Source organism: Pleurodeles waltl, chromosome 1_1, assembly GCF_031143425.1.
Source record: "Pleurodeles waltl isolate 20211129_DDA chromosome 1_1, aPleWal1.hap1.20221129, whole genome shotgun sequence".
NCBI classification, from domain to species: Eukaryota; Metazoa; Chordata; class Amphibia; order Caudata; family Salamandridae; genus Pleurodeles; species Pleurodeles waltl.
Window position 1 is genome coordinate 309,115,873 of NC_090436.1, and position 23,148 is coordinate 309,139,020.

The following is a 23,148-nucleotide window of genomic DNA, read 5'->3' on the forward strand; positions in this document are numbered from 1 at the left end:
AAGACACGTTGTGGAATGTTGGCATACACTACAAAAGGAAGGCATAATAGAATATTATGGGTAGATGGACCTGTGAAGACCAAAATGCACATCATAGGCCTATTCTTGGGGGAGGATAAGTTCTGTGCAATTGTGATAATCTTGCAGTTTGCAAATGATGGAAGCTGGTTTAGTCTGCTTGATGGCACACACACACACAGCTTTATTCTCCTTTTACCATTTATGGCTTAAACCTATAACAGAATTAGCCTAATGCCTGCAAGTTCCTAAACACTGACACTGCCAAAACTGGCCGCTGTGAGATAGGTGATGGAGAACAAAAGGGACTATTTATGAGGAGTAAATGGGCTCAGGAGGTTGTTGAGGCGATTTTGACCACCTAGAGTTCACTGGCAAAGTAGCAATAAGACTTTACTGTGCCAATGCACAAGAGTCATCCAATCCTACACCACGACCACCAGAGGGACATTCCACTCTTACAATAATTCAAAAAGTAGCCTTTTAGGTTCCCGAATGGAGCTAGCAATGGACCTGTGGGTACCACTGGATCAGTTTCATAAGTCTAAAATGTTGAGTGGTTTATACTTCAAGGTGGTGGTGTCTCTGGAACTTCATGATATTTGACGATGGCCAGCATTGCAAGAAAGAAAGCAATGAAATAAAAGCACCTGGGGGTTTTACCTCTCCTGTCCAATTATTAAAAAGGTCTGACCTCTGAAAGGAAATCTGTCACATTGTGGCCTTCCTACTCCACTGAGGCCCAGGAGTGTTTTTTTTTGTGTCCTGTGGTTCTAAAAATTCTGGACCCATGTAATTTACTTTGCCACAGCAGTACGATTTTAGTATCAAAAGACCGATAATGACTAGTACACTAAGCATGAGCATTTTCGCTCAATTCCAGCAGCGTTTTCACCTCAAAATCGCCATTTTCGTCCTGCACTCGTGGCTCCCATTTTATACACGGCAGCCATTTTTAAAAGTTGCCCTCACATAGGCTTATAATACAGTCAGATTTAATTCCAAGGACACGTACACCTTGATTGACTTTTCTCTGACCTGGGCAAGCTGGAACCATTGCCTCAGGCCAAACCTGTTTGGTCAGTCCCTCTCCCAGTGGCCGAATCAGATAGCATCAAGGCACACCAGGCCATAAAACCCTTATTATCGCTCACACACCCTGTCTAACTTGCTCACACCTGCACCTGCTCTTTCCTTCTTCTTACTTTACGAGGGGGAGGTGCCCGTTTTTATTGGGGGTCCACACTTATCTGATGTGAAATTCTAGGCCTTGCCGGGTATTTTATTATGGGCTGGATGACATGAAATATGAGGTTTCATCATGACACTGGTTTTTCCTTTGTAGTGAAAACATGTGAATGACCAACCAAAATGTTAAGAATGTTTGCCTGAAGCTTAAAAAACTGTATATAAGGAAACCTGATTTTGCATTGACACACAGTCTCCTGAGAACATACAAATCGTGCTGTTGTACTTCTAGGACACTTGTCAATTGGTTGCAGCCAATAAATTCGATCTTTGACTTCACCTAGAAGACTCTGAGTTTCTGTAGTCTGAATCAGGAAAGTACCTGAGGTCTTTGGGTGTACCCTGGCACCGCTGGGTTACCGGATCAGTACCGGTTCTGAAAAACCCAGTACCTCAGTCCTTGCATCACTGCTACGGAGCTGTAACTCCTGCAGGGGTATGATGACACCCACAGTTGATGCAAGGGTCTTTCTGGGTGAGGGGGGAGGCAAAAGGGTCTGCCCACAGGTCCCAAATAGACACACACTATGCCTCTCAAATTTTTGCCAACATGAGAAATGGGATGCAGACATCTGTGCCTAGGTAGTTCCTGCGGTTGATAAACAGAGAATGGACGGGTTAGGAACCAGTTTTTGACGTAATTGTCTGTACACAGTAACTTTTCTTCCACTACGAGAGTACTGGGTCCAGACCAAGGAACATTTCAGAGCAGGCTACTATATACCCCACAGGCAGTTTCCTTCTTAACAGCAGGAGAATAGAGAGGGACACACATTTTATTGGGGCATGGCTATGAACACCCAATAAACTTCTTCAGCCACAGAAAGGAAACACAAGGAGGGGACAGGGACTAAGCTTAATCAGAGGTGAGGAGGAGGAGGAGGAGCATGTATGACCACTGACCCTATTTAAGAACAGCCAGACTCCCAATAGACGAGATGTCTGGAACCTGACATGATGTTCTCTTGTTAGGTCTTTGTATCTTGCAGGGTGGATGGAGTCTTACACTTAACCCTGAAGACAGTGTTAACTGTTAAGATCCACCCCACTGAAACATCTCAGTAAACCCTTAGTAGTGCTCCTTGAGCAAGAGTAGTTAGTTGTATCTCTGGAAAATGTCTCTAGACTTCTGAAGGAGTACGCCACCTGGTGCCGAAATGTAATGTGAACTGGGTCAAAGTTCAAATCCTAATAAAGCACTACTTATCATATTCCTATAGCTGCACTGTGGCAAATACAGAAGAGTCCATACAAATAATACTACAGAGCAAACAATAACTTTAGCCAGACTTGATTTCTACTTGAAGTAATCATGAGGAAAGTGGCCATTTCCACGGTGTCACATGCAAAGTCCATTTGTTGGAAGGGAAAATGTACACTCCTATAGCCTGCCCATTAATTCTATATTTGACCGACAGATCTTCATATCTGTGGAGAACAAGCTAGGTCAGCGGTTCTTAACCTGGAGGTCCATGATTATTTAGAAATTAACCAATATTAGCAGATTAATAGACAAGTTACCTAATTTCGGGTAAAGTCTTATAAGGCAGAGACTATATCTAATTGCACATTCCTTACCTGTGAATTATTTCCAGGCATCAAACTGAATTCAGAAGATTTTTCATGAGCAGTACCCTGTATGCCTGTAGGTGGTGTCGATCAGGTAAACTTGTCTGCTTTCTCCATTGTCCACGCCGAAAATGAAGTCGCGGTTTGCAAATAATCGCCACCCAAGCGCATCAACAACAGTTTCTTTTCATGACTTTCCATGCCAGAAGCACGGCACCATGAAGAACACTGACCACTGGTATGTCAAAATTAGGACCCTGAAAGGGAAGTCCCTACTCCAGAAATCTGTTCGCAGCGAGGGGAGGATGGGTGGGTCGTAAGGAATCTGCAGCTAGATATAGTCTCTACCAGATAAGGCATTACCGAAGGTAAGTAACTTGTCCATCTCATAGAGACTTCTAGCTGCAGATTCCTTACCTGTGAATAGATACCCAAGCAATACCATCCACAGACATGGGTCTGTGAACCAGTTTCAGACAAGAAAGTCCTGCAGGACCGAAAGGGCAAAGTGCCCATCCTTACGGACCTGACTGTCCAGGCAGCACTGTTTGATAAAGGTGCACAGATGCCCACGTCTCTGCCTGACAGATGTCCAGGACAGAAAGCCTGCATGCAAATGCAGTGGTCACAGCTTTAGCTCTGGTGGAAGGAGCTTCCAAGCCCTCAGGTTACATTTTGGCCAGTGCATAGCAGATCTTAAAACAGAGTACGACTCATCTGGATATGGCTGTTTCTGCATGGCCAGACCTTTCTTTTCTCCCACACAGCCCACAAAGAGTTGGTTATCCACCTGGAACTCTTGTGTAAGATCAAGGTAGAACGGCAACGCTTTTTTGGGCCTAGGCGGTGAAGTCTCTTCTTCCTTAGAAGCCCATGGACAACCTCTGGGTGCCCCAATGCCGTGGGTACCATATACTAGGGACTTACATGGGGGCACCAGTATGCCAATTGTGGGGTGTACAAAATCAGGGACAATCAAATTTAGAGAAGAGAGCACAGTCACCTGGGTCCTGGTTAGCAGGGTGCCAGTGAACACAGTCAAAACACACTGATAGCAGGCAAAAAGTGGGAGTAACCATGCCAAGAAGAGGGTACTTTCCTACACTGAGAAAATAGCAAGTCAATGGTTTGATTCACAAGGAATGGAGGAGATAACTTTAAACAGTAATTGTGATTCGAAAGTCTAATTTCCATGAAAGGTACTGCATCTGGCAAACTGTGTTTGCATGAGTAATCAAGCCTTTGTCTTGGTGCATTGTCAGTTATGGGTAGGGATCACGAGACCCTACAAAACTGAAACTTATACTTTGAAGAAAAACCTGCATGTGTGGTCCTCCAAAACACTATACCCAGTACCTGTTCCTTTTTGTCACAATGTTAATAAACAAACAGCATAGATTCCACAGTCAGATTGTCCTTCCGCTTAATTATATTCTGGGTTCAACTAGAGGGGGAATATGGGAGGAGTTGTGCATGAAGAGAACTTATTCAAAATGCCCAGAAGCAAAAGAAGGAGCATTCACATAATAAGTGGGGTAAGATATTAAAATCTGATTCATATAGTGTGCTATGAATATTACACTGGTATTGCAACGCCTTTATCATTCAAACCTGCAAAGTAAATTAAAAAGGATAGATATTGTTTTAATTCTCTGTGAAACAGTATTGGACAGGAAAAATATCAAGGCAAACAGTGCTAAATCAACCGTAAGCTTTGCTCTCAACTTTGTGGTTATTCCTCTAGAAAAAGCGCACTTGGTAGGTAAGCATTTTTTAAAATCCCAACTGAAACACATTTAGTTCAAATGAACCCTTCGAAACTTAAAATTTACCCCTTAAAAAAGCTCCGCGTGAAGTACTAGGTTCTTTTTGCCACTGTATGGTACAGGGAATTTTGTCTGACTTTATACACCACTCAATCACATACGCCTTCACAGATGCATTGGGGGAAGTCCACTCTACCCAAAGCTGCTTGTCCTTGGGATAAGCGCGAACATTCTTTACTGGACGAAGTCCTACAAAAGACAAGTGGCACGTAATTAGCAGAGTACACTGGGAACGATAAAAGTCACAAAATTAACAAAAAGGCATTTTGTCAGCTGAACATTCATTTTTTATGATGTTTGGTCTCCGGTATTCAAATTGGTATTTTAAGAGGGGAGAAGAGTGCATTAACTGATTAGATTATATGAATACTCAGTAAGTGATCTGCATGTCACAGGGTTTACTGAGAACAAAACCCCGTGAGTAGCAGCGGAGCCAGGAAATAGCCATTTTATGTTGTCAGCACACACAGTACAAACATTTACAGTACAAAATATGTGGTCGCCCTTATGCACTCAGTGAGCCAAGGTCAGTGACGTAACCCAAATGATGGGGCCACCCTGCAGAAAGTGATAAGCTCAGAGATACTTTTTAGCATTGGGCTGAATGGGGGCTCCTTGAAAGGTTGAGGGTCCCCTTTGCGCCACAGGGGCCTGTGTTACACCTGGCCAAGCCGAAGTCCTACTTTCTATTCCAACAAATGTGGCAACCATAATACTGCTCTGAATCATGCAAGCAGTCTGGAATGCCTGCTTCTAAACGCCCTGTGCAGTACTTGGGCTGTAAACATTATTAGGAAATGATTCGGACTTATGAATATATGTGTCCGTGACCATATATTTTGAAAATTAGGTAACTGCACAGACTTCTCATTTACTATCATTATTTCTATAGAATTCCCATATTTAAATCCTGACGAAAGTTAACTGTTGGGCAATAGTTCTGAATACGATCGGTTTGGCACAATAAAGGTCAAATGTGCAAGGTTAAAACAAAGCAAGACGCTCCCCAGGATACGCACCTCTAGAGTTGCTTGCACTGATATGTAAGAAAGACTTTGGAGATTCACCGGCACTATTGTAAGCAGTCAGGTTTATACCGTAGGCATCGTTTGTGAGCATAAGATCAAGGTTTGTATTATTTGTATCATACATCTCCAGGGAACGTGTTATTTGTCTTGTGACTATTATTCTGTACCCCAACACTGCACCATTGGCATCAACGCGCTCCAGTTCCTGAAACAAAAATGTATTTCACATTACTTTGAAACGTTTTAAATAACTCAGGACTGCCGATAGAGGGCAGTCTTGAGTGTTATTTTACACTATCAGCTATAGAGAGTAACTTTCGTAGTTAGACAGTAACTTTTAGGTAAACAAAAATTATGTCCTTTAATTCTTAAGAGCGTGTTTGGTTGTTATGCCCAAAGTCTCCAATTAACGTTTTTATAGTGTCTGTACCTTAAACATACAACTTTATTCTATAAACCCTGAGGATTCTGCTCACGTGTGGTTAGAGGTATTTCATTGTATGATCCACTAATGTGAAGGCATGCACTTGGAGAATGAAAGCTGTTCACCACTGATGTTTCTAACCCAATGATGAATTAACTTCTCCACTGCTGTCCATCAGTAAATGCTGCATAGACTGCGGTCCCAACTCATTTAGAGCTCCATCACAGCAGCTTCTCACCAATCAAAGAAAGGACAGTACGACAGAAGGATCAGCAGACATTCCGATGAGCAAGGTAAAGTACTGACGAAAGGAGAAACTATGCATATTAAATATTCAGATCCCTCATTATCCATTAATGCACTGCAGAGAAAAAGGGATATACAATGCAAGATTTTCAGAAGTTTAATACTAACTTATGACAGGGACATAATTTATACCAGGACTCCCCAGAATCAATAAAATTCAAACAACTCTTTTCTAACGGCATCTTTGAGAAAACTTCCAAGAGGGAATTAGAATTTTACATGAAACTTGACTCAGAATTCAGAATATATAGCACCAAAATAATTAAGATTTTTAATAGTTCATTTTCTTCCGTTGCAATCAATGCATGGTTTATTCAGTGTCACCCAAAGTTACCACATTCATTTATACAAATTAAATACATACACAAAAGGAAGGCAAGGGGGAAACAAATGAAAAAACAACATATTATTAGGAGAAGATACACAACATGTCCTTCAAAGTGATTCAGTTACACTTAAGGCTTGATTCACAAATGTAAACTCAGACCGTTTAGACCTGAAGTCTAAAGTTAGACTTCAGGTCTCTCTAAGACTTTAGACCTGAATTCTAATTTTAAACCTGATGTCTAAGTTTAGATCTGAAGTCCTACTTTAGACCCAAAGTCTAAAGTTGGGCTTCATGTTCTAAAATTAGGGGTTCTAAAGTTATGCTTCAGGTTCTAAAGTTAGGCTTCAGTTCTAACTTTATCTTCGTGAACCAGGCCCTTAGTGTTTTCATATAGCACCCCTTTCTAGTTCTCCCTGAAGAGCACTTAATTTTCCCTGACTGTCTATTTTATTTCCGTTAAAAATGGGCTATTATTTGAAAAGGATGTGAGTTTTTCACAAGTAATACATTTGCAATTGTCTTTTTCAGTGGGAACCAAGTACCCCATTGTAACACTTAACTACGCGAGTAGCAAGGCAGAGCAGTCCAAGGCCTACTCGGGGGAGGAGGTGTGGGGGCTAGTAACCTCAGTCTGCTGATCTGCAAAAGTAATACTCAACAAATTGTTGTCCACACAGTGCTTTTTCTTTTAAAAAGAAAGAACAGTTTATAATGCACACTCTACTAAATACTATGCATTAAATTACAAATGTGAAAAATAAGGTAGATGGAAAAAACTTTGGTGGCACCCCCATAACACATTATACCCCTAGCGAGCCCTGAGTCCTATATTAGACACAATAGCATCATGTAAGGGGGGGTCGTTATAAATAAGGCAAGCCTATCAGCTTTGTCAGGGTGTCACCACACTGGTATAAGCAGCATGTTATATTATATACACCACTGAAATGAACGGGAATTGTACCTTTATGCAATATATGTTCTAACCTACCCCTGAAATCAATGGAGGAATTAACATTTAATAGTATTCATTATTAGGTAAAACCTTGTATTGTGAGCAATCTATCTTGTTAAAGCACTGAATTCAACATGTGCCCCAGACTACTTCTACTATACTGCTACTGCAGCTTAAAGACCACCCAACAGTAGGTCCGACACTCTAGAGCACTGGTGCAAAAGCACCAGCTACTACACTGCTTGAATAATGGGAATATTCTCCCAGAGTCAGGGATACAATCCCCTGAGAGAATTAGGATGGGTTTTATTTTTTTAATAAAAGCATTCTGGTGGGCTGCTGCATTTTTTGCAGCTCCCCAAATATACTTGCAGAACGGTTGGTGGTGCTGCCCCTGCCCTTCCTTAGGGTACCATGAGTAAACTATGCAAGTTTTGTTGGCCCTCGCAGCGGGTTTATGAAGCACTCCAAGGCGTGCATACTTGTTGAGCGGCCTTCTTTGCTCTGTTTGTGTTAAAGCAGCCGCACAGCGACATCTCCTTATGTACTGCAGCCTTGCTCAGTGTTTTTATTTTTGGTTCTGGGTGCCCTGGTCTTACCTGGAACACCTTTTTAGCATAATGTCTTATTGGGGGCCCAATGCCCCTATGGCCATTGCCAGTTCCCCAAGTGTGTTCCTGACTTCGCACAAGAGCCGGCAACACTCTGTGGCAACCGCCTCAGGTGGTGGGGTCAACAATCTTCTAAACTGCTAGTTTTTGGCTCTTGCCCAAAGGCAAAAGAAAAGTGGCCTTCTCCTGCTAGTAGGCAGGAGGGTGTGTGCTGATACCCCCCAAATATGGACACAGGGGCAGGTAACGCACCCGGCAGTGATGCCACCCTGGCTTCTGTCCTCTTCTTTGTCCTGTGGATGGGGCATGGGGAAGGAGGTCACCTAGCTCTATGACAAGATCACGGAAGTCTCAGGATCCCCTTGCAGTTCAATTTCCCACAAATGTTCCTTAGGGGGCATAAGGAGGCCAGCATCACTGGCCATGGAAAACCCCATCCTAGTCTTGGGTAGGACAGCTGGAGTCAAAGTCCTTCAATCCATTATTTAGTGGCATCAGCAGGCCTCGAAAAAGTTTACTAGACCTGCAGATCGACTAGCTTGAAAAATCTACTCAACCTAACTGTAATGTACTTGACCAGGAAACGGGTCTCAAATTGTGTGATCAGAGGCAAATATTGTATTTTAAATTCGCCTTTTTCTTCATTCTCACATATGAGTGCACCTTCAAATAAGTGAGTTCAGCATTTCTGCTCTAAAAAATCCTCTTCTGTTTGATTAAATACACTATACGTTTGCTCCGTGTATAGTATATTTAGCCACATATAGGGTACACATGATCCATGCATGACTTGCCTCTTAGTTTACTAATAGCTTTGCCATCAGGGCAGGAGTGTTTTTCAATTTATGTTTAAACACTCACTTTTAATAACTATATTACTAAAGCATGACGTGGTAGAGCACTATCATTTACAGTGAATTTCCAAAAAATGTCCAAAAACCTTCCCACTAACTTGCAGCTTTACTGATAAAACTATATACTGTATGAACAATCTGTTAAAATTGGGTTTCATAAAACATTTATCATTTGCACATCACTAAGTAAAGTTTTCTGGCTTTTTTTTTATCCTATTAAAATCGTCACACAGAAGTATAAAAAATTGTCTTTCACAGCTAGTGAAATATATTTTTTTAAATGTTTGTAAAGTTGACTTAGTTATATAAATTTTGTGTGTTAGGAAAACCCTGATACCAACAGCCTTTCATTTCACATAGGTCAGACAGTTCACCTTACAAAATCCTGGAACTCTGCAGTCACACGGCAAAGTATTTGCACTGCATGTAGACAAATTGACTTTTGACCTCTGTCTCTGAACACAGAATAAATGTGACAAGAATAAGATTTAAAGGCATCTTACTTGCTAATTGCTAATTCAGTTTCTGACTGAACAGAACATTTGTTCTTTGTCCATTCCTCAGAGTAGTATCTTAAAATAGCTCGACCTCATAAAATAAAACTCGCCATAGCGAGTGGTCCAATATATTTTTCGAGCCTTGATCAGGTTGCTTCTCCTTCCACCTGGGCATCCTTTCACCATTGTCGCTCCTAGGTCCAGTCATTAATTCTAGAAGCCAGGCACCACTGACCAATCCTACAGTGCTACATCATCACTCGACTCTTGTCTCAACCGTCCTGCGCAGCATTATGGGACATTCCAATACAGCGACTTCAAGTTGTCTATGGAAGGAGTTTCCCTGAGAGTGTCAGATCTGCTCCTACACATCTGCCCGACCCCTTCCCACCAAAACTTCAAAGGGGGAGCCCCTAAGGTCTGGATATCCTAGTTTGATTCTGTGGGCCAGAGCTGCCCCAGCCCAGCAGTATGACAAGCTAACTAATAAATATATATTGTCTCCCCATCCTTCCTTTCCAAGGAAAGGTGTCAAGCACTTTTAATGGCTCTATTGTATGGGGGACACGTTTGATCCTCCTGCTGGACAGCAGAGTAATTAACATGGTCTAGTAGGGGGGACAAACCCCTGGAAGCTGATTATGAGCCAGGGAAATATGACTATCCTTTAAGTCATAAGAAGTGTAGATATGATGTAAGGGACTGTAGATCTAACCTCCGGGTGTATGTTTATCCCTAGATTGGCACCGCACTGGACCCTGCAGGCCTAAATGACACAAAATTGTACATTGGTGCAGATTTTCCTAAAAGCTGTACACAGTGTAAGCACAACAGACCTTCAGTAAGCACTATAGACATACACAATGGATGCCTACTCGTATAATAAAGGATACCCAGGTCAGTATCAATCCCTGATGGGTCCCCCATCTGCAACAGGCTACCTGTGCGAAGATACCGGCCTGTACAACAGTAGTCTCACATACATAGCTTGCAGACACATGTGCTCAAACGTTTGCTAGTAACCAGCCCACAGCCTGTTACCCCAGCTGCACAGCAGCAGCCTGATCTTAAAAGAAGGAAACTGACGGTTAACAGTCCCAGTCAATTTACAGTGAGTAGTAATCTCATTGTGAAGCTCCCGCACAGTAAAAGGCCAAAAAACGGGTAGTCAAAGTGCAAAATCCAGGGGTATTAGTTGGGCGGAATCAACTTTGCAACACTTTCTTAAATCATAAAGGTTTGTTTTTCTACCATGGGACACTATGAATTAAACAAGCATTAGCAAAGCCGATAGGTCTGGCTATTTTCAGTCATAGTGCCTCTTCTCTTATTAGGGAGTTTGTGTGCCATCGTGTGGCTGAGTGAATGTGATAGTAAGTAAAGGGTAGGAGAAATTCTGGAACGCATGAATGAAAGAGTAGTGACAGAGTGCATTGCTAAGTGTGCACTTTCATCAGCAGTTGATGGATGCCTGGATGGCTAGCTAGATGAATGTGTGGTGAATGAAATGATTAATGAGTGCATGGATGGGCTCAGACAGGTTACAACAATCTTCCATACTGAGGCGTCACAGAGATGTTCCCAAGCCTTGTGCATATATAACATACACACATATAAAAGTATGTAATATGCACGAAAAATATATAAAAAGCATTTTTAGTACACAAATTTTCATACTAAACTCATAAATACGTGTGTAAAACAGCAATGCAGACTATAATGCTTTATTCCTATAGAGTTTTTTTTTTTTTTTTTTTTTAATTGTCCTTTTCAAAATTACAATAAGAGAACATAATATTTACCAAAGCCCCATAACTGGGCCTAGGGAAATAAGCAGTAGTAACATCAGAGAAAAAAGAAAAAACTACATTGAAAAACAATGGAGCATTCTTAGCCAATAGGCTGCATGCAGGTTAACACAGGAGAACCATAAAAATTCTGGCACCGTGCCTTTAAGACCCTGAGCACCTCCAGTATCCCACCATGCCTCAGGGGTGAAGGAGAGGTGACAGTTGGTTCACAGTTAGATCAGTACTTTTTTACGGTGACAAGCTGTGCAGCAGATTCGAAAGATAGTCTGTCCTGCACTTCTAGGAGACGTGAGTCCGGGGAGGAGGGTGGGTTGTTTATGACTTTGATGAGGATACCCCTGGAAGAGAACTAGGATTTACTGGTAAGTAACTTATCCTTCTCTTCCAGGGGATCCTCATCAATAGTCATAAACATTGAATAGATTAGCAAGCCCATCCCTTGACTCTGCGGACTATCCAATAGAAGTGCAGGAATAGATGTGTATCAGGCAAACAAGTTTCTCAGAGAAGCTTGCCCAACTTGGGCGTCTGCTCTTGCATCTGAGTCCAAACAGTAATGTCTAGTAAATGTATGTACAGACTTCCAGGTAGCAGCCTTACAAATTTCAGCGATTGGAACATTATTAAGGAGGGCAGCAGTAGCCGCCTTTCCTCTTGTCGAATGCGCCTTAGGTCTAGAAAGTAGTTGCTTGTTAGCCAACTGATATGCATTAACAATACAAGAAACTATCCATCTAGATATGGTGCGTTTTGATGCTGCCTCTCCTGTTCTCAAATGACCATAATTTACAAACAAGTGGTTGGAGTGTCTAATTAGCTTGGTCTTATCCAGGTAAAATTTTAGCACTCTTTTCAAATCTAGGGAGTGCAAGGCTTTCTCCGCCGGAGTCTCCGGATTGGGGAAAAAAATTGGTAGAGAAATAGTCTGATTGATGTGAAACTCTGACACCACCTTCGGCAGGAATGATGGGTCAGTTCGTAAAACGACTCTATTCTCGTGGAAGACTGTGTACGGTTCTTTGGAGGACAAAGGCTGAATCTCACGGACCCTCCTTGCGGAAGTAATGGCTACCAAAAAAGCCGTCTTCGACGTAAGGTGTTGCAAAGAGGCTTTGTGTATAGGTTCGAAAGGAGGGCCCATAAGTTTTGATAGCACTATGTTCAGTTCCCACGGAGGGGAGGGATTCCGAATGGGTGGAAAACTTTTTTCAAACCTTCTAAGAAATCCTTGACTACTGGTCTTGTAAAAAAGGATTCCTGAGAAGGTGACTTTCGATAGGCTGTAATGGCAGATAAATGTACCTTAATCGATGATACCTGCAGACCCGATTTTGCCAGATGGAGTAGGTAAGATAGTATGACCTCCTCCTGAGCCAGTATAGGGTTCTGACCTTGCTGACGACACCATATGTAGAACCTCTTCCACTTGAACGCGTAAGAACGCCGCGTGGAAGGTCGTCTGGACTCCTTCAAGATGTTCATGCACTCCTGCGAGAGCCCTAGGTGCCCATACTGCAGGAATTCAGGAGCCATGCCGTCAAGCTCAGAGAGGGTAGGTTGGGGTGAAATATCCTGCCCCCCAGCCTGCAAAGGAGATCTGGTCTGCACGGCAGCCTCCTGTGAGGTTGTTCTGATAGGTTGAGGAGATCTGTGTACCAGAATTGCCAAGGCCATTGCGGCGCTATGAGAATCATTCTGGTGTTGGATCTGTAAAGTTTGTTGATCACCGCAGGTATGAGGGGGATCGGTGGAAAAGCGTAGAGAAATATCCCTGACCAGTCGATCAATAGGGCATTCCCTCGAGATCCCGGACGGTAGAACCTGGACGCGAAGTCTGGGCATTTCCTGTTTACCTCATCTGCGAAGAGATCCAATTGAGGCCGACCCCATTGAGCGAAGATGTCTTCGACGACTTTGTCGTGCAGGACCCAATCGTGGGCGTCCTCGAGGTGTCTGCTCAGGAAGTCTGCCTCCACATTTTGTTGACCTGGCAGGTGAACAGCTGTAAGCGACATTCCTCTTGCTAGGAGCCAATGCCAGATTGCCTGAGACTCCCGAGATAGGGGCAGGGATCTTGTTCCTCCTTGTCTGTTCAAATAATACATTGTGGTCGTGCTGTCCGTTTGTACTAGGAGAGATTTCCCCTGAATCGATGGAGCAAAAGACTTGAGAGCCAGATGGACTGCTCTGAGCTCCAGCAGGTTGATGTGGTACTCTCTTTCGTTGTCGGACCACAGGCCCCGAGTCTGAAGAGAACCTAGATGAGCTCCCCATCCCTGAAGAGATGCATCCGTTACCAGCGTGTCGGATGGGATTTCCTGGTGAAACGGAGCTCCTACTGACAGGTGAGGCATGTGCATCCACCATTGCAACGACTGACGTGCTACTATCGGAAGTCGCACTCTGTCCTCCCAGCAGCCTGTGCTCTGGTTCCAGTTGTTTTCCAGAGCCTCTTGGAGAGGCCTCATACATAGCCTGGCATTCGGGACAATGAAAATGCACAAGGCCATGGAGCCCAGTAGAGATGTCACCTGACGGGCTGTAGGTGCGTCGGACTTCAGCAGGTCTTGACACTTTCTCGATAATAGTCGTTCCTCCGAAGGATACACTCTTTCGAGCTCTGTATCCAGTACTGCTCCCAGGTAGTGGAGATTTTGCGTTGGAATCAAGGTGGACTTTTGGTAGTTGACTTGTAGACCTAGAGACCTGAAAACACTGAGTACAATGTCCCGATGGCTTCTCGCCTGTTCCGGAGAGGAGGCTTTCAGTAGCCAGTCGTCTAGGTATGGGTAAATAAAGATTTTTTGCTTCCGTAGATGTGCTGCTACCATTTTGAGAAAACGCAAGGGGCAGATTTCAGGCTAAATGGTAGCACCTTGAACTGATAGTGCTGTGAGGCTATCCGGAAGCGTAGGAATTTCCGATGATTGGGATGTGAAAATACGCATCCTGCAGGTCGATGGAGCACATCCAGTCTCCCCGATGTAGCTGAGGGAAAATCTGGTGAAGAGCCAGCATCCTGAACTTTTGCTTTTTTATGTACTTGTTCAGTAGTCGTAAGTCCAGAATCGGTCTGAAAACTCCCTCTCGACCTTTTTTCGCTACCAGAAAATAACGGGAGTATACCCCCTTGCCTCTGTGCGTGACTGGAACTTTTTCTATTGCTTTCTTCCGTAAAAGGGCATGAGCCTCTTTGCGCAATAGGCTCATGTGAGACGGATTGCATTTGGTTGGTGGTAAGTGAGGAGGAGGTTGTCGGAAAAGAAGAGAGTACCCATTCTCGACAATGTTGAGCACCCATTTGTCTTTTGTTATACCACGCCACTCGTGAATGAACTCTGTGATACTTCCCCCCACCGGAGTGGTGCACGGTGTTAAGGGAAGCGAGTCCTCATTGTTTTGCTGGAGTTTTTGGTGTGGACTGCTGTGGTCTACTTGACCCTCGGTCCCTCGTGGCCTTACGGGATTGAAAAAGTGGGCATCCTTGCCTCTGCTGTGGCCTCTGGGACCAATGAGGGGTTTGAACCCTCTGCTGAAAAGGGCGCCTGTCGTAAGGCCTATACCTTCGCCTGAAGTCCTTTTTTCTCTCCAGGCCTACTTCTCTCATGGTATCCACTTCCGTCTTCATGCGCGCCATCTCCTCGTCTGTATGGGTACCAAACAGCGAGTTCCCGTTGAACGGAAGATTTAGGATACGCTGTTGCGCTTCCTGTTTCAATCCTGTCAGTCTCAACCAGGAAGACCTTCTTGCACAAACCCCATGTGCATACCCATGTGCAGCTAAGTCTGCTCCATCTGCTGCTGCGCTGATGACCTGATTGGAGACCAGACATCCCTCTTGAAGGATCTCCTCGAAATCCTGCCTGTCCTCCCTAGGCAATTTGTCTGCGAACCTGTTCAGAGAGTCCCAGAGTGAACGGTCATATCTGCCTAGGAGTGCAGAAGCGCTGGAGACCTTCATCATGGAAGCCGCCGTGCCACACATTTTCCTCCCCAGAGAGTCTAGATGTCTGCTCTCCTTGTCAGGTGGAACCGTGGAGGATGATGCTACTGAGTGCGTTTTTCGGGCTGCGGCCAATATGACTGAGTCCGGCAGCGGATCCGTTCTGAGGAACAAAGGATCTTGTTCAGGCGCTTTATATTTCTTCAAGATCCTAGCAGGAGCTGATCTGAGGGTGGCTGGTGCTAAAAAGGTGTCCATGGTTGGGTGTAACAGACCAGGCACTAGCGGCAGCAGCTTTTTTGAAACCGCCCTATGTTGCAGGGTTTCAAAGATGACCGATGAGGAGGTTGACGGTTATGGAACCTCTATGTTTAGTTTTTGTGCTCCCTTGAGAAGCACCTCGTTAAAGGTTGTGATGTCGTCCACCGGGGAGACTCTAGCTGGTGAAGAATCCGTTAAGGTGGGGGAGTATTGTCTGACAGAGGACCCCGACGATGACCAAGAGGGAGACCTTCTTTGATGGCGTGACCGTGACCTAGATCGTCTCTGGGAGCGTGACCTGCTCCGAGATACCGTAGCAGAGCGTCCAGGCCTTGTGGTCGACTGGTGAGAAGCAGAAGGAGCCCGTCCTGCCCACGCCGTTGGCGATGGTAATCTCGGGAGAGAGGCAGAAGGAGAGTACATCCTTGAATACTGAGAGTCCGGGGATGCTGTCGGTCTATTGAGGCTCTCCAACCACCTCGGTGACAAGTTGATGGGCGAGACATGCCCAGACGATGCAGCTCTCGATCGAGATGATCCACTTCTTATGGAGACCGCCGGAGATGTTGGAGTGGTCTTCTCCGCTGGCGGAAGCCGATGCTCTGCTCCCTGTAAGACAGGTAAAACCTGTGTCGACGTCGACAGCTGCAACAACGTCGAAGGGAGTACCGCAGGTTGTCCTGGCCTCGACGTTGAGTGCCTCGACGTTGACCGGCGATCCCTTGACCTGCTCGCCGTCGTGTGCCTCGCCGTCGAGTGGTGGGCCGTCGACGGCGGATGTCCTCGCTCTCGCCGCTGAAGCGATTTCGACGTCGCCTTCCTTGACGTCGAGGGGTGCGAGGCCTTCGGCGGCAAATGGTCACGCCGGAGATGGCTCGACGCCGATCGATGGGTTGCAGTCGACGGAGATCTGCCCCTGCGGTGGCTATGTTCTCTCGACGCCGTATCCTTCGACGTCGGTCGGGTCGCCGTCGACAGCGATCTATGACGGTGTGATGGTGGCAGCGATGACGTCGACGGGGAACAAACAGGTATCTTCCTACCTGCTGACGTCGATCTAGCCTGTCTCTCCTGAGAATGGCTTGTTGGCTGCCTGGGAAGCGAAGAGGATGATGTTTTCTGCCTCTCATGAAGACCATGAAGCCTGATCTTCTCCCTGTCCTTCAGAGTTCTTTTTGACATGTTCTTGCAGTGTTTGCAAGTGTCAGGGCAGTGACTCTGAGGCAAGCACACAATGCAGAGAGTGTGTGGATCTGACTGAGCCTTCTTCTTCCCACAGGAAGGGCATTTCACAAAAAGTGAAGGCATTTTTCAGTCAGGAAAAAATTTCCAGACTCAGACAATGATGTTAAATGTCGAGTAAAGGTGGAAAAAACGCTATTTTGAAGTATTTTTCTGAGAAAAACTCAGAAAAACTGAGAGCTCAATGCTCCAGGATCCTCTCAGAAGAAGCCGGAAAAAAGAACTGACTTAACTGTGAACCAACTGTCACCTCTCCTTCACCCCTGAGGCATGGTGGGATACTGGAGGTGCTCAGGGTCTTAAAGGCACGGTGCCAGAATTTTTATGGTTCTCCTGTGTTAACCTGCATGCAGCCTAATGGCTAAGAATGCTCCATTGTTTTTCAATGTCGTTTTTTCTTCTTTTTCTCTGATGTTACTACTGCTTATTTCCCTAGGCCCAGTTATGGGGCTTTGGTAAATATTATGTTCTCTTATTGTAATTTTGAAAAGGACAATTTAAAAAAAAAAATAAAGAAAATTCCATAGGAATAAGGCATTTTAGCCTGTTTATGATTATAGTCTGCATTGCTGTTTTACACACGTATTTATGAGTTTAGTATGAAAATTTGTCTAATAAAAATGCGATATATATATTTTTCGTGCATATTTCATACTTTTATATGTGTGTATTTTATATATGCTCGGGGTCCCCGCACAAGGGCAGGAATATTCAATGTTTATGACTATTGATGAGGATCCCCTGGAAGAGAAATACTATTATGGACAGGCAGGCCTTACGTATAAAAGGTTTCACAGTGTGATTATTAGAAGGGGGGTGGGAGGTTTTTAAGAGTATTTGGAGTCACTTCCGTTTTGATACATACTCCCAGCTTGGATATAAATGACAAAACATACTAGTGGTGGCGGATTAGAGAGCAGTTTACTGCTGCTCATTTTCTTTCAGCTTAAAACAAACACTGTTATCAGCATAATGCTTCTTTTGGTCACAGCCTGGTGCCCCACTGAGTTAACTTGAGGCCCCTTTAGGAGGGCCCATCCGTAAGACCCTTGCCCTACATATATTCAGTGTGAAAAACGTTAAAGTTCTATTGCAAATTAGTTTTGTTTGTATTTGTTAGAGGTTGTGCCCTTGAGCCCCTTTATTGCTTTAGCTTGTTTGCAGTATTTAATGTTCTATAAAATAACTGTGAAAATATAAGATACATTCTGAGAGACCAAACTATATTTTCTACTGAATCAGGGAAGGGAACTAAGCATTAAAGCATCTGGAGACCATCACTCTAAAAATAAATAAATGTTGCTCCTACACTACGGCAAGTAGGAAGCCATCACAACTACAAATAGTGAACCACATAATAACAACTCAGCTACTACCAATGAACTATGTGGTAGCATGACTCGCTGACCTCACAGAACAGTGAGACACAACAAATCATTAAAAGTACACATACACACACAGTTTTCTGTGTGCACTGCTGTTTTTCATGATATGCCGGATATGTGTGAAATAAATGTGCACTGCTGTAGTCCACGTTATATCTATCACCCTGTTCATCATATTTTGCTGGGGACATTTGCACTGCTTTTGTGTGTTTATCTGGTATTATCCATGCTGGGTGTTTGTTGGGCCCTGTTTGAGTGCACAGCTAAATGAAAGTAAAAAAACCAACATTAATCACTGCAGCACAAAATAAACAATGGTGAAGGAAAAATAAAAAATGCCTGAAGTGGGTGACTTAATTAAAAATGGTTACTTGACAAGTTTTAAATGTGCTAAAGAGGTTCAATTACAGTTTGGCTTGAGTGTGTTTCACTACCATTGTGCAACTTCATGTTATCATTATTTTTTGCTCAGATAAATGGTAACGCCTGTAAATGAATATCCTCGTGTCTGCAATAAGTCAGCCTTTAGTTTGACAAGCTAAAATTACAAGTGCTCACTGTAAAGAAATGGCTCCCTGTTGCAGTTACCCCCCACTTTTTGCCTGATACTGATGCTGACTTGACTGAGAAGTGTGCTGGGACCCTGCTAACCAGGCCCCAGCACCAGTGTTCTTTCACCTAAAATGTACAGTTGTTTCCACAATTGGCACAACCCTGGCACCCAGGTAAGTCCCTTGTAACTGGTACCTCTGGTACCAAGGGCCCTGATGCCAGGGAAGGGCTCTAAGGGCTGCAGGATGTCTTATGCCACCCTAGGGACCCCTCACTCAGCACAGGCACACTGCTTGCCAGCTTGTGTGTGCTGGTGAGGACAAAACGAGTAAGTCGACATGGCACTCCCCTCAGGGTGCCATGCCAACCTCACACTGCCTGTGGCATAGGTAAGTCACCCCTCTAGCAGGCCTTACAGCCCTAAGGCAGGGTGCACTATACCACAGGTGAGGGCATAGGTGCATGAGCACTATGCCCCTACAGTGTCTAAGCAAAACCTTAGACATTGTAAGTGCAGGGTAGCCATAAGAATATATGGTCTGGGAGTCCGTCAAAAACGAACTCCACAGCTCCATAATGGCTACACTGAATACTGGGAAGTTTAGTATCAAACTTCTCAGAATAATAAACCCACACTGATGCCAGTGTTAGATTTATTAAAAAATGCACACAGAGGGCATCTTAGAGATACCCCCTGTATTTTACCCAATTGTTCAGTGTAAGCTGACTGGTTCCAGCAGCCTGCCACAACCGAGACATGTTGCTGGCCCCATGGGGAGAGTGCCTTTGTCACTCTGAGGCCAGTAACAAAGCCTGCACTGGGTGGAGATGCTAACACCTCCCCCAGGCAGGAGCTGTCACACCTGGCGGTGAGCCTCAAAGGCTCACCCCTTTGTGCCAGCACCACAGGACACTCCAGCTAGTGGAGATGCCCGCCCCCTGGACACAGCCCCCACTTTTGGCGGCAAGTCCAGGAGAGATAATGAGAAAAACAAGGAGGAGTCACTGGCCAGTCAGGACAGCCCCTAAGGTGTCCTGAGCTGAGGTGACTCTGACTTTTAGAAATCCTCCATCTTGTAGAAGGAGGATTCCCCAATAGGATTAGGGATGTGACCCCCTCCCCTTGGGAGGAGGCACAAAGAGGGTGTACCCACCCTCAGGGCTAGTAGCCATTGGCTACTAACCCCCCAGACCTAAACACGCCCTTAAATTTAGTATTTAAGGGCTTCCCTGAACCTAAGAATTTAGATTCCTGAAACTACAAGAAGAAGAAGACTGCCGAGCTGAAAAACCCCTGCAGAGGAAGAACAGAAGACACCAACTGCTTTGGCCCCAGTCCTACCGGCCTGTCTCCTGCCTTACAAAGAACCCTGCTCCAGCTACGCTTTCCAAAGGGACCAGCGACCTCTGAATCCTCTGAGGACTGCCCGACTTCAAGAAAGACAAGAAACTCCCGAGGACAGCGGCACTGCTCCAAAAGAACTGCAACTTTGTTTCAAGGAGCAGACTTAAAGACCCCTGCAACTCCCCGCAAGAAGCGTGAGACTTGCAACACTGCACCCGGCAACCCCGACTCGACTGGTGGAGAACCAACACCTCAGGGAGGACCCTCCGGTGACTCCGAGACCGTGAGTAACCAAAGTTGTCCCCCCTGAGCCCCCACAGCAACACCTGCAGAGGGAATCCCGAGGCTCCCCCTGACCGCGACTGCCTGAACTCCATTTCCCGACGGCTGGAAAAGACTCTGCAACCGCAGCCCCCAGCACCAAAAGGAACGGAACTCCTGTGCAGGAGTGACCCCCAGGAGGCCCTCTCCCTTGCCCAGGTGGTGGCTACCCCGAGGAGCCCCCCCCCCCTTGCCTGCCTGCACCGCTGAAGAGATCCCTTGATCTCTCATTGAAATCTACAGAGAACCCGACGCTTGTTTGCACACTGCACCCGGCCGCCCCTGCGCTGCTGAGGGTGTCCTTTCTGTGTGGACTTGTGTCCCCCCCGGTGCCCTACAAAACCCCCCTGGTCTTCCCTCCGAAGACGCGGGTACTTACCTGTTGGCAGACCGGAACCAGGGCACCCCTTTCTCTCCATTGCAGCCTATGCGTTTGGGCACCTCTTTGACCTCTGCACCTGACCGGCCCTGAGCTGCTGGTGTGGTAACTTTGGGGTTGCTCTGAACCCCCAAACGGTGGGCTACCTTGGACCCAAACCTGAGACTTGTAAGTGATTTACTTACCTGACAAAACTAACAAAAACTTACCTCCCCCAGGAACTGTGAAAATTGCACAAAGTGTCCACTTTTAAAACAGCTTATTGTGTTTTATGTGAAAAGTATACATGCTAATGTAATGATTCAAAGTTCCTAAAGTACTTACCTGCAATACCTTTCAAACGAGATATTACATGTAGAATTTGAACCTGTGGTTCTTAAAATAAACTAAGAAAAGATATTTTTCTATAACAAAACCTATTGGCTGGATTTGTCTCTGAGTGTGTGTTCCTCATTTATTGCCTGGGTGTATGTACAACAAATGCTTAACACTACTCCTTTGATAAGCCTACTGCTCGACCACACTACCACAAAATAGAGCATTAGTATTATCTCTTTTTGCCACTATCTTACCTCTAAGGGGAACCCTTGGACTCTGTGCATACTATTCCTTACTTTGAAATAGTGCATACAGAGCCAACTTCCTACACTCACAGACACCGCTTCCAATGCATCAACCAAAAGAAAACATTAGCTGCTGAAGATGCTGCACATGTGGAAGAGAACCGTGTTCAGCTCACTAAACATATACAACACAAAAATTGTAGGCTTAACATATGTTTTATTAGCATCAATAAAGAAACAAAAATACAACAGTAGCCCACCTACATCCAACAGCCGGTCAAAGTTATCTGCTTGATTGTCACGGGCTAGAATGAAGTATAGAATAACTACACAACAGGGAGAGAGGAGTGGATAAAATAAGGGAAGGGTGGAGTGAGGAGGGAGGGAAAAGGAACTAGACATTAGTTTTAAAGCCATATTGTCTGGGGAATGCATGTGAATAGAAAGCTATCAGGTAATAGAAGTAGATGGCTATTGATCTGGGTGAGTCTGTCGAAGGATCCGCAGGTACAGAAGGCATGATAATTCTCAGAACTTATCCAAGAGGTAGCGGATACACGGTCCCCAAGTCTTGTCAAATAGCGGTAAGGAGAGAGTGAGTCGCTACATCTGTCCGTTTTTTCCATTCCTAATAGCTCCCACAGCTTATGCAGCCAGTCCAGTGTGTGGAGACCCCATCTGTGCCCCATTTAGGCAGGAGAACCTGATTAGCGTCTCCCAGTGTTAAGGCGATTGCCCGCCCCATACGAGATTACAGAGGATATGCCAGGAAATTAGATAACGCAGCTGAGGAATCTGGGAATGTCCGTATCAAACATGTTGTTCACCACAGCCAGCACCTCATCCCAGAAGGAATCAAGTTTAGGGCACTGCGAAGGGAGGTGTGTAAGCGTGCCTGTCTGTCTACAGTGGTGCCAGCATGCGCTGTCTTTATTCGCGTTCCACTGGGCCACCCTAGCTGGTGCAAAATACCAGTAATGGCCAATCCTTAAAAAATATCTCTTTGCTCGTAGCGTTACGGGCTGAGGCACTGTCGCGGTAAAGGATATCGCTCCGCTCGCTGTCCAAAAAGGCGCATTCACACTCTCCTTCCCTGCTACGCCTCACGGGTGACTTCAGTGGCTTCTGTGGGGTGGTGAAGAAGGCAGAGATATCAGAGAGTTACGCTTATATGAAAAGTGGGTAAGGAGCCATTTCTTGAAGGAGTGAAGGGTCGGCTGCTATGCGGGCGAAGCCAGGGCTGCATAAACCAGTGGGAGATCCCCATGTATTGCCAAAGGGTCGTAGATGGGATCTGAAAGGCCAATTGAATCTGTGGAAAGTCCATAACACCATTCTTATCAAAGAGGTCACCTATCCGTTTACAGTTGGCGTCATACCATGCGGCGAATGCCAAGCCACTTTGCGTTGGGAGGAATCTGGATTTCCTATTATCAGTGTTTGCTGGGGACAGAGGGGGTGGAGATCCCGTGCGAAAGCTGTACCTTGTCACATACTCCCACTGTGGCTCGCACCACCAGGGAAATGTACATTCCCACAGGCCGATGTTTCAGCAGCCAGGGCACCTTCCAGATCGGGAAGCCTGATGCAGCCTGATCAATAAAGCACCACTATTTTTCAGTGCTGGAATGAGACCACTCCACCATGTAGCATAGCTGCGCTGTCTGACAGTAACATTGCAA

General features: G+C 45.2%; 1 protein-coding gene across 6 annotated transcripts in view; it reads right to left on the minus strand.

Moving 5' to 3' along the window:
* The window catches only part of IL6ST (interleukin 6 cytokine family signal transducer), a 477,893-nt gene that overhangs the window by 246,368 nt on the left and 208,377 nt on the right, over window positions 1–23,148 (minus strand). For all 6 annotated transcript variants that reach the window (XM_069222264.1, XM_069222292.1, XM_069222274.1 and 3 more), the window contains 2 exons: window positions 5,681–5,894; window positions 4,668–4,850 (listed from right to left, as the gene is read on the minus strand). In XM_069222264.1, coding sequence (XP_069078365.1) covers window positions 4,668–4,850; window positions 5,681–5,894 — 397 coding nt within the window. The remainder of the gene's footprint in view (window positions 1–4,667; window positions 4,851–5,680; window positions 5,895–23,148) is intronic.